This window comes from Nycticebus coucang, chromosome 7, assembly GCF_027406575.1.
Source record: "Nycticebus coucang isolate mNycCou1 chromosome 7, mNycCou1.pri, whole genome shotgun sequence".
Classification (NCBI taxonomy): Eukaryota; Metazoa; Chordata; class Mammalia; order Primates; family Lorisidae; genus Nycticebus; species Nycticebus coucang.
The window spans coordinates 129,618,302-129,630,666 of NC_069786.1; the positions used below are offsets into that span (position 1 = coordinate 129,618,302).

The 12,365-nt window shown below is 39.4% G+C and overlaps 1 protein-coding gene across 5 annotated transcripts in view; it reads left to right on the forward strand.

The window, feature by feature from the left end:
• The window catches only part of GIGYF2 (GRB10 interacting GYF protein 2), a 136,688-nt gene that overhangs the window by 69,098 nt on the left and 55,225 nt on the right, over positions 1–12,365 (forward strand). For 3 of the 5 annotated variants that reach the window (XM_053598312.1, XM_053598316.1, XM_053598314.1), the window contains exons 10-13: positions 3,581–3,760; positions 8,790–9,007; positions 9,101–9,263; positions 9,348–9,536. In XM_053598312.1, coding sequence (XP_053454287.1) covers positions 3,581–3,760; positions 8,790–9,007; positions 9,101–9,263; positions 9,348–9,536 — 750 coding nt within the window. The remainder of the gene's footprint in view (positions 1–3,580; positions 3,761–8,789; positions 9,008–9,100; positions 9,264–9,347; positions 9,537–12,365) is intronic. The other 2 variants (XM_053598315.1, XM_053598317.1) reach the window with 2 other exon arrangements.

The window sequence follows — 12,365 nt, forward strand, 5'->3', positions numbered from 1 at the left end:
CAGAACTAATAATATAAACATAGGTAATTTAGTTACCTGAAATCTTTTTTTGCAAGGAAATAGACTTAAAAAAAAAAAGACTGCATGAATAATAGGAGTAAAAGTAATTGCTCATTACCTTGCATTTATTTTTAGAAAGCACTCCTGTATGAAAAAACTGAAGGGTTTTCTTAAGGTTTGCTTTAGTGATCTTTAGGGGATGTTTCCCTGATAAATATAATGAAATACATTCAAACATAGTGTTCAGGGTACTGAAAATTTAACACAACACTGAAATAGAAAATGTCTGTGATCCAGGTTGTAATAACCTCAAAATGAGCTATGGTGTAGATTTGTGTAATGGTTTCAGTGAACAGTATTTTTCTTCTCCTCTGTTACTTGCTGATTTTAAAACTTTGACCAAATGTCACATGTAAGAGGATCTGAGAAACAAGGACTGTGATTGTTCAAAGTAAAACCATGGAAGGCCTGCTGGGAGAATTATTAATGTAGACCAATATAATGCTACTTAGAAAGTGAAATCCGCCTTTGTAGAATCCTCTCCCTTACCCTGAATTAAAAAAAAATATATTAATTCCTTCTTTGTTTTATTAATGGCAAACATTTCAATACAAGTTCAGACATAGCATTGGAAACTTTGACCTTCAGAACTAGGGAAGGTAAAAGAGTGTAAAGTATAAAGAAGGGACTTGTAGTGTGTTATTCACTACCTGCACGTACTGGTGGGAATTATACTGCTAGGCATCAATTCCCAGGTAGCTATTGGGGTTGGGGGACCAAAAACAATAAAAAAGCTACAGCCAGTGTAGTATAACATTGCCTTCTAGGAAGCATATCTGCCATGTGTCTTGAGTAGACATAATAGGTGAGATAGTAAAGGCTTTTACTAAATTTAGAACTTCTTCCCATAATATAAGTAATTTCAGAATATATTGAGGCAAAAATCATTTGGCAGAATGATTCTCAAAGAACTATCTTAAATGAAGTTTTCTGATTTTTGGATTTCTACAATTTGAAAGTTGCCTATGTTTTATAAACAGTGATTCCGAATTGCTAACTGTGAGTATTGTAGACCGGCTCTGGAGTGCCTACTCAGGAGCTTAGCATTTTCATTATAGTAGCGTGAACTTTTAAATTCATTTCTGGTTGAGGTTAACTGAAGTAGGGGAGAGAAAAGACTTTCTCTTTGCTGAAAGGTTCAGTGATTGAGTCTATAAAATAAACTGATAGATTAACAGGAGAAAAACTATTATAATATGTGCATACGCATAGGAGACTTACAAAATACAAGGCCAGATGATTAATGTCCTTAGAATTAGAATTGGGGCTTCTAGAGGGAGGTGTCGACAAGCTCTGGATGAGAGGAGGAAATATATGAGAGCAAAGGTTGTCTCATTATGTAATTGAAGTCTCTCAGGTAATAAAAGTTAACTCCAAGAGGAACTGTCTGGGAATATAGGTGCCAGCCTGTGACAAAAAGATCATTTGAGTGAGGTCTCAACTGTAGTCTTTTCTCTTGTGAGAAGGTTAGTCGTCTTGGTTGGATCTCAGATAAGGCTCCTTCCTGTATTTGCTGTTCCTAAGCGGCTTTCAGTTTGAAGTAATAGTTAACATACCAAAAGCAGCATATATTGGGGGTGGTATCTTCTGGACTTCTTCACTGGGATGACATTGGTGATGGCACAGACGATATGCCCACTTCATCCTAGAACACACTGACTCTCATCTAAGCAGAATTTGTGATTCAGATTTTTCGATTTTTTTCTTCATAGCAAAGTAATTGGAGATGGCTCTTAAACATCCCTTCTGTGAATGAACATAAATGATAGATAACCTGTTCATTGATTGACTTAGCTTTTATTCAAAATGATGTTTAAGGAAGGTGCAAAGACTAGGTAAATTATTCTTTTTTTTTTTTTTTTTTTTTTTTTGTGTGTGTGGTTTTTGGCCGGGGCTGGGTTTGAACCCGCCACCTCCGGCATATAGGACCGGCGCCCTACTCCTTGAGCCACAGGCGCCGCCTGTAAATTATTCTTTATTAAATCTAATTCTTCCTTAAAAGTATTTGATTTTCTTTCTGACTGAAGTAATTAGCACTTACTCCATAAATGTACCACATGTGCTTAAAAAAAATAAAACCTTTAGTTGAAGTTCAGTTTCCTGCATAGGCAATTTCACAGCTTTTAAACTTCAGCTCCTAGTTACATGCTCTCTAGCTGGTATACTTACATTTCTTTAGAAGATGCCTGGTCTCTTTCTAGTTGGTATGTTCAGGCCTACCTACTGATTGTCTTGTGATTACTTTAGGTAGCCTCCTCCTGACCACGTGGTAGGATTATGGATATATTTAAAGGGTATGAGGAGCTTTTTCAAAGAGACTCTGATAGGGTGGCACCTGTGGCTCAAGTAGTAGGGTACCGGCCCTATATACTGGAGGTGGCGGGTTTAAACCCGGCACTGGCCAAAAAACTACAAAAAAAAAAAAAAAGAGACTCTGATATGCTGCATCCAGGCATGACTGTTTTTGCAGGACTCATCTTAACCAGCTGAACAGTTGTTATCCTTGAGGGGTTAGGCTGGGAGAAAAGTTAAGGTTCTCTATCCTAGCCACCCTCAGTCTTGTTTATAAGTAATTGTAGAAGGAGAAATACCAACACTTGAGGAAGATTCTCTTTCACTGTTTTCTTTGGTATTAGAAAATATTCTTAATGTTGATCAGAAAATATGTATTTGAAAAGAGGAATACAAAATCACTTTTTACAAAAATTTGCACATAAACAAGCTTCAAAGTCTATCCCATAATTCCACTTTTGCTTTTGGAGATTGGGCACTTGTAAGCTCCAAGTATCACAGCTGTAGATTTTGTTGGCTGAGTGCCTCTTTGCTCCATCTGAAGTTTTCCATAAACACCATTTTTGGCTGTGAGTCAAACATGCACACAGGTGCCCTTTTACTCCTCTTTCTCCTTAGGAAGTCCACTCAGTTAGACCAAGCAAAAACCAACACGGCATTTTAATTTAATTTAATTTTTAGAGGCATCCTATTTAGACTTACTATATTATGGCAGGAACAATCAAATATTTACTGCTAATGGGGACATTATATATGTAGTACATAAACCTTTGGTACATCTTACATTACTATTGATGCTAAGAATATAAAATGTAGGGCGACGCCTGTGGCTCAGTCGGTAAGGCGCCGGCCCCATATACCGAGGATGGCGGGTTCAAACCTGGCCCCGGCTGAACTGAAAACCAAAAAATAGCTGGGCGTTGTGGCAGGCGCCTGTAGTCCCAGCTACTCGGGAGGCTGAGGCAAGAGAATCGCTTAAGCCCAGGAGTTGGAGGTTGCTGTGAGCTGTGTGATGCCATGGCACTCTACTGGGGGCGATAGAGTGAGACTCTGTCTCCACAAAAAAAAGAAATGCGTCTAGTAATATATGTATATGTTTAAAGTTGCTTTATTCTCTTCCTGAACGTTAACATGGACACATTTGCAGGGAAGCCTCATTTGAGCTGTAAAGTTTGTTTTCAGAATCTTTGCACGTGTTTACTTACATGTTTACTTATTTCCTTTACAGGGAGACCAAATTTTGATGAAGGTGGACCAGCGTCAGTAGGGAGAAAGCATGAGTTTATACGGTCAGAAAGTGAAAATTGGCGTATCTTTAGAGAGGAACAAAATGGAGAGGAGGAAGATGGAGGCTGGCGACTAGCTGGATCAAGAAGAGATGGAGAGCGGTGGCGGCCTCACAGTCCTGGTAAGGAGTCTGTTGAGAGAAGGCGCAAATGTACTTTTTTTCAAACTTATCTAAGGCCTAGTTTCATGGAAATAGGAATAAAGTGGAAAGGGTAAACTGGTTAAAGAGAGGAGTCATATTTATCCTTTTTTTTTTTTTGTCAGTCTCACTTTGTCGTCCTTAGTAGTGTCGTGGTGTCACAGTTCGCAGCAACCTCCCAACTATTGGGCTTAGGTGGTTCTCTTGCCTCAGCCTCCCAAGTAGCTGGGACTGCAGGCACCCGCCACAATGCCCGGCTACTTTTTGTTGCAGTTTGGCAGGGACCGGGTTTGAACCCGCCACCCTCAGAATATGGGGCCGACGCCCTACCCACTGAGCCACAGGCATCCCCCAAGAGAGGAGTAATATGATTTATGCCATCACGCTCAGTCTAGTACTATAAAAGATTTTCAACATAAAAATTTCCCAACACAGATAGGGAAGGGAGGGGAGGGGGCAGATGGGTGGTGGGAGGGTAATTGGTGGGACCACACCTACGGTGCATCTTATAAGGGTACATGTGAAATTTACTAAATGTAGAATATAAATGTCTTAACACAATAACTAAGAAAATACCATGAGGGCTATGTTACCCAGTTTAATGAAAATATTTCAAATTGTATATAAAACCAGCACATTGTACCCCACGATTTCATTAATGTACATAGCTATGATTTAATTTAAAAAAAAGTTGGAAAAAAACATTTCCCAACACATATGTTCAGTTTATTGAAATCACTTTTTTTGAGGGGGGGGCAGATTAATGTAGTGGGAAGCACCTGCCCTCAACTTCAAAAATGAGTGAATGGGCGGCACCTGTGGCTCAGTGAGCAGGGTGCTGGCCCCATATGCCGAGGGTAGCGGGTTCAAACCCAGCCCGCCCCGGCCAAACTGCAACAAAAAAATAGCTGGGCGTTGCGGCGGGTGCCTATAGTCCCAGATGCTCGGGAGGCTGAGGCAAGAGAATCGCGTAAGCCCAAGAGTTAGAGGTTGCTGTGAGCCGTGTGATGCCACGGCACTCTACCCAAGGGTGGTACAGTGAGACTCTGTCTCTACAAAAAAAAAAAAAAAAAAAAAATCAAAAATGAGTGAATGTTCCATTCTTTGAATCTTTTTTTAGGATTCCTTAAAACTTATAAAACACTTGAAATAATGTGCTCCATCCCTGAAAATGGGTATTTTTCCCACAAAAGAAAGGATTTCTTCTTTAATTTTTTTTTTTTCCTCTTGAAAATGTGATTTATTCTGATTTGAGGAATCAACTTTAAACCTAGGTCAAAAACATAATCACAAGTTAATTTTTTTGTCTCTCCAACATTAAAAAAAGGAGAGAGAATAGAAGTGAATAATGGTTTTTAAAGTTCTTCTGTTTGTCTCTTAAGAATGCTTCAAAGTGTTCTTGTACATTAGATATGCTGGTAATTGAAGACACTGGTGCTTTGTGTTAAAGTTCACCCTCACCATGGTGCTGATTCTATCCCTCATGACAATCAGATGCAACTATAGTTTGAAACACGGGGTCACACAGGATTGAAGCAAATAGTGTGGACGTGTTCAGCAAACTTCATGGCCGTAACAATATTTTATCCACCATGTGCCAAGGAAGCTTACCTTTAATAAAGGAAATTATAGTTAATGTTGTCTGCTTTTACTTTTTAAAGTCAAGTGATTAGCAAAATCACTAGCCTAGACCTGAGTAGATAAAAAACAAGTATTCAAAGTATTTTATGAAGGTGTAGGTAGGTAGAAACATGGTGCCATTAATCTTTGGGTAGAGTTATGGTGCTTTTATATTAGTGCTCTTCCTGACTGCCTCTTGGGTGAGTTTTCTGTCATTAGTGGGCATTGTTTACATCACAGGATTGAGGCAATTCTCATCAGTCTGTGTCTTGGGCAACCAAATGGTATAATTCTCTTCAAGGCATCACGGCATTTTGTGCTGAGCTTGCCTGTAAGCAGAAGGGTTTGTGGGCTATGTTTGCAACAACCGTTCAGTGAAGAATGGACAGGATCTGGGCTGAACAAAATGAGAACTTCCAGTTGGTCAAAAACAAACAAGGTGAATGTTTGGGAAGACAAACAGTGTTTTCTGAGCCCAAATGTCTGATGCTGATTTTATCAAAGGGCACTAAACAAAATACCACCCATTCAACAACTTAGAATTTGGTTAGATATTGCATTTTTCTCATCTTTTCTAAATCATTCTTTCCCCCTAATATTTGACTTTCATGTCATCTTTGTCATCAACTTGTAAATCTTCCAAAATATGCATGTATAACGTATATTTTTTTAGTCATACCTATTAAAATTCACATTTTTAAAAGATGATTTGGAGGACATAAAGATAATATGGGTCTGGAAAAAAAAAGTAAATGGAGTTTTTTGTTTTTTTTTTAAAGAAGGCCATCTCTGCCCCTTCCTTTTGTTGTAATAGATTTAGGGGGTACAGGATGAATTCTGTTACATGTATATATTGGGTACTGGAGAACCATGTACTTTTTAAACCTAGCACATTCAAAGTTTACTCTGACTATACCAGTTGTTATAAGTTAACTTAAAATTTCTTAGATTACAGTTAATGTTTTATTAGGATTTGAGTAAAATTTTAAAAATAATTATTTTGACTAATTTTATCTTTATGAAAGTAGTATCCAACTTTTACACAGATACAAGGTCTATAAAAGTAGTGGACAGCCTTAGTAATCTATAGATCTACCTTACCTGCTACATTTAGTTTCATAAGTAAAATTTTGTTGAGGTGTATATAGTGGTGCAGCTGTAATCCCAGCTACTTTGGAGACTGAGATTGGAGGATCATTGGAACCTAGGAGTTCTAGACTATCCTGAGCAACATAATAAGACCCCATCTCAAAATACGAAAGTGCCCCTTTTGAGACAGTATCACTTGGTCTCACTTGGTAGAATGCTGTGGCATCATAGCTCACAACAACCTCAAACTCTTCTTGGGCACAAATGGTCGATCATCTTGCTTCAGCTTCCCAGGTAGCTGGGACTACAGGTGCCCTCCACAATACCAGGCTAGTTTTAGAGACAGGGTCTTGTTCTTGCTTAAGCTGGAAGGACTCTTTTTCTTTCTTTCTTTGCTTTCTTAATCAGACCCAGGTGAGGTTCGAATTCACTGCCCTGTGTTTGCAGGGCCAGGGTCTAACCATTGAGCTATGGTGCCCAGCTAGAAAAATAATTTTTTATTAGTAGTCAGTAAGGCGGCAGCAGCAAACTGGATTGTAGTTTTGTTAAAGTAGGGCTTCCTGCTGGGTATGTGTAGAGATGAGGACCTTAAGGACAGGGAAGCATCCATTCTGAGAGCTGAACTTAGGAAACTAGTAAGAGAGAAACGTGCCTAGAAGGGTAGATTCCTATCACAGTGTATGTTTAGAATGTTCAGAAATGATAGTAGGGGTGGACTTTGGAATTCAGTGTTTGATCATGAAGACTCCTTTTGAGTAATGGCTCTAGGCTTCCATTTAAGTGATCTGAGTATAAAATTTCTTAGTTTTCATATGAAGCAGTAAATAGTATGCTGTTGATATAAGTAGGGGTGGCAGTCTGGCATTCTTAACCTTTTTGTGAATGGTTTATGAGATGTTAACTACATTTGGCATCTTAACATTTTTGCCTTTTATTTTTAATTTGATATTTAGGTTTCCACTTTGAGCAAGTTGGGGCCCAAGAGTAAGAACATTTAGCTTTGTAAATCTTCCTCAGAGAAAGCAATCAAGGATAGGCAATTCTAATAGATTAAAATCTGCCTTTGTTTTTAAGGCTTTTTAAAACTCAGATTTGGCTGATTTGTAAGAGTTACCGTTTATTTTTTAGAAAAATACCTTAAGTAGGATCTTTTATTCTTAGGCAGTCTTTTTCTGTTGGAGACCAGATGCAATGAATAGTATGCTAGGGTGGATTTAGGAAGGTTCTTAGGGGTATTATATGGAAATAAAACGTCCCTAGGGAGAGTTAAGAGATGAGAAAATAATACGACAGTAAGCATGTTATAGCAGAGGTCATAGAGGATGGGAAATTGGATTCAAGTTCTTCTGTGCAGGTTGTTTCTGCTGTTGGAGTTTTATTTCTTAAACTATAAAATTAAGATAGTGGGCCAGCCAACTGTTAGCACTGTAATTCTGTGATTTTTTTTTTGTTGGGAATTAAAAATTGAAACTTGGCTCTAGTAAGTAGGCCTGATGACTTTACTATTATAAATTGACATAGGCTGATCTTATTCAAAAATAATATTTTCACGAGAAGATAGGAAAAACATTAAGACTTACCAAAGGGAAGGCATAAACTTCTGTACAGACAGGTACCCAGTTCTATATGCTGGGCTAGGAATAGGCCAAATGAGTGGCTAATCACCATTTTAGTTGGATACCCAAAGTTTATTAAAAGTTCATACTTTGTTTATAAGAGACAGAGTCTCACTTTATCGCCCTTGGTATAGAGTGTTGTGGCATCACAGCTCACAGCAACCTACAGCTCTTGAGCTTAGGCGATTCTCTTGCCTCAGCCTCCCAAGTAGCTGGGAGGCTATCACCACGCCTGGCTAAAAAGTTCATACTTTGAATAGGGTCCTTTAAATGTGTTTTATTTAAAATTTGTCTTTTTAAAAAAAATTTCCAAAAACAATCTTTCTTATTAATACTAAGCAGCAGTAACAGGAAAACCTAATGCTCTGTCAGACACAACCAGAACTAGGGAGACCAGGAAGAGAGCAGCAGATCCCAATGAGAAACCCCAAAGATTAAATTTCTTTTAAAGCCTAAAAGTATATTGCATAATTCAGTACTTAAATTAAGTACTGTTGTCTCTTAGTGATGATATTTGTACTCTGAGCTCTGAACTTCATTTAATTTGCCTAAATTTCTCTTTGGTAAGTTGATCCATTTGAATTTGCTGTCAGTTATAGTTTTCTCCTATATTTCCTATCCCTGCTTTTCTTTTTTTTACACACCATCATAAAACCTTTCTAAGCCTGTCCACCTCCTCATCCCAGATGGCCCTCGTTCTGCAGGCTGGCGGGAGCACATGGAGCGACGTCGGAGGTTTGAGTTTGATTTTCGAGATCGAGATGATGAGCGGGGTTACCGAAGGGTGCGCTCTGGCAGCGGGAGCATAGATGATGACAGGGATAGCTTGCCTGAATGGTGCTTAGAGGATGCTGAAGAAGAAATGGGCACATTTGACTCATCTGGAGCATTCCTCTCTCTAAAAGTAAGAAATTTGCTTTAAAGCATCATGTCAGACACTGACCTCATACCAAAGCCAGATATGTTGTTGACCTTTTATTTTATGTTTGTACTACAGAAAGTACAGAAAGAACCAATTCCAGAAGAACAGGAGATGGACTTCCGACCTGTGGAGGAAGGAGAGGAGTGCTCTGACTCTGAGGGTAGCCATAATGAAGAGGCCAAAGAACCAGATAAGACAAATAAGAAAGAAGGAGAGAAAACAGATAGAGTAGGAGTTGGTAAGGCCTCTTTTTGCCTTTTACTTTATTTCCCTGTTAAACCAAAACTTTCCTAAGTTCATTTAAAATTTCTTCATATTCCAGAAGCTAATGAGGAAACATCCCAAACCTCATCCTCATCTGCTAGACCAGGTTCTCCTTCAGACCATCAATCTCAGGAAGCACCAAAGTTTGAGAGGAAAGACGAACCTAAAACTGAACAGACAGAGAAAGCTGAAGAGGAGACTCGGACAGAAAATAGTCTGTCAGCCAAAGTGCCCAGCAGAGGAGATGGTATGTATTTGTCAGAATGGACAAGCTAAAATGGGATTCTTGTAAGGCTAGTGACCCCTGATATCAATAGTCTTCTGTTCATGGCTCCTAGAACTGCTTCTGATGGGTGAATTATTAAGAGTAGATGGTTTTACTCATCAAATAATACTTTTCACATTTCACCTCCAAATTCACCAAAATAGAGTTAGAATCTTGCAAGGTTCAGGGTGGGGCTCAGGAATCTTATTTCCTAGAGTGTTGGGACATAGCCACCCCATCATCACTAGAGCAACTGAGGTCAGATCTTCTGCATTAGTTTGATTCCCATATCAGGCAGTTAGAGACCTTCCTGTGCCAAATGACACACCAAAATGCCATTGTTTCAAAAGAGGCCAAAAGAGAACATGGATGAATCTGTGGCTGTCACTTTTTCTGGAGAATAAGCTTAAAACATAATCTCCAATGTTACTGTATTGGTTTAAATTGCTCATATACCTTATAAGGTAACATTAATGTTTATTTCCATGTTTTTCCTTATATATATTTTAAAAAGGACGTTGTAATGCCTGACATTGAAGGATTGTCTGATTCATTCACCATTAAAATTCACAGCTTTTTAACTTGGCATATAAGAACCTGTCTTATATTACATCTGCCTCTATGCAGTTTCAGCACTAGCCTCATCTCTTCAAACTCTACTCACCAGACTCAAAGCCTTTTAGATCCTGAAATGTGTCCTGTTTTATTGTGTTCTTGCCTTAGCATATGATTTGCTTTACACCTGAAATTATCTTTTACTTAAAGCCCTAAAGCTAAGATAGGTGTCTTCTCTTGTTAAACAATCAGCACTGTTCCTAACATAGCACTACGATGTTAAAAAGATTTGTGTATTATCTTTTTTTTCCCCAACAGACAAACATTTTGAGGGCATGAACCAATAATTTCTTTTCAGTATCTTTATTATTTTGAGACAGTCTTAAGTTGTTGCCCTGGGTAGAGTGCTGTGGCGTTACAGCTCACAGAAACCTCAAACTCTTGGGTTTAAGGGATTCTCTTGCCTCAGTCTCCAAGTAGCTGGTTACAGGCTCCCTCCACAACGCCTGGCTATTTTTTTTTTTTTTTTTGGTTGTAGTTGTCATTGTTGTTTGGCAGGCCCGGTGTATGTGGCTGGCGTCTTAGCTGCCTGAGCTACAGGCTGTGAGCCTCTTTTCAGTATTTTTTGTTTAAAAGCCTAATGAATGAATAAATGAATGGATGAATTCAGGAAGTATTTGAATCTCTATATTTTAGTTGTGACAGGACTTGTACATCTTATGACATATTTGTTTTTGTTTTTGTTTAGAGACAACGTCTTTATCACCCTTGGTAGAGTGCCATGGCGTCACAGCTCACAGCAACCTCTAACTCTTGGGCTTAAGCCTCCTGAGTAGCTGGGACTACAGGCACCTGCCACAATGCCCAGTTATTTTTTTGTAGCAGTTTGGCCAGGGCCAGATTCTAACCTGCCACCCTTGGTATATGGGGCCGGCGCTGAGCTATAGGCGCCACCCGACATATTTGATTTGTACTAGTTTTCTAGTTATTATGTACCTTGGAATTACTTGTGGTACATTCTTTTGAATGTACATGCCTGAGGCCTTATTCTGGATGATGTTAGGATTACTTTTATTTTTGAGACAGAGCCTCAAGTTGTCGCCCTGGGTAGAGTGCTGTGGCATCACTGCTCATAGCAACCTCCAACTCCTGGGCTCAAGTGATTCTCTTGCCTCAACCTCCCAAGTAGCTGGGACTACAGGTGCCCGCCACAACACCCGGCCATTTTTGGTTGTAGCTGTCACTGTTGTTTGGCAGGCCCAAGCTGGATTTGAACCTGCCAGCTCTGGTGTTTGTGGCTGGTGCCTTAGCCGCTTGAGTTACCGGCGCCAAGCCAGGATTACCTTTAGACATGTGTATTTTGAGAAAGCATCATAGGATGTGCATTAAAGGTCAACCCTCAGATTTATAGTATTTGGAGGAGATCAAAAGTAATGACATGAATTCACTATTGGCAAGCTCTTGGAATGCTTCAGGAAGCAGGTGGTCTTTGAGCACATCTTCGAATATTAAATAGAATTTGGAAGTAGATGTACCTGTATGAATTAGGAGAGGGCTTTCCACGGTTACAAAGCAATCACAGTATTGGTTCTCAGTCTTTTGGCTAAGATCAGGTGTAGGAAGTGGGACTGATCCAGACATGGGCAAGAAATCAGAAACCTGATGAAGTATGAGGTATGAAAAGGAGGGTGATAGGAAGCTCAGTTTGAACATGAATGTAGGATGTCTTAGTGTGGTGACAGATGGGCTGCACTGTGACCTGTTAGACTCCTGAGCAGTCACTATTGAGTAGACAGGCAGTGTACCTGTAAAAGGAGGTGTAGTGGTAGGTGAGATTTCAAAGTAGAAATTGTTAGGACAAGAGAAGGGAAGGAAGAGTCAAAAGTGACATTATGGAGCCAATGATAGGAAAAGAAAGTGGAAGTTGAAGAACATTTGAAAAGGGAGGGAATAAATTCAGTTTTGAACATTGGTTTTGTGGTGTTGATAGGAAACTTAAGTAGAGATAGCCAGAGAGCAGTTACTAATGTGAGACTGTAGCTAACTGGGAATAGTTTTAGGGCCAGAGAGAGAATGCAAATATAAAAGATTACATATATTTGTTAGGGGTGAGAAGAAAAGTGGACTGAGAACAGAACCTTGAGTAATTCCTTTTTTTGGCCAGGGCTGGGTTTGAACCCACCACCTCCGGCCTGTGGGGCCGGCGCCCTACTCCGTTGAGCCACAGGTGCCGCCCAAGTAATTCCTCTTTTTAAA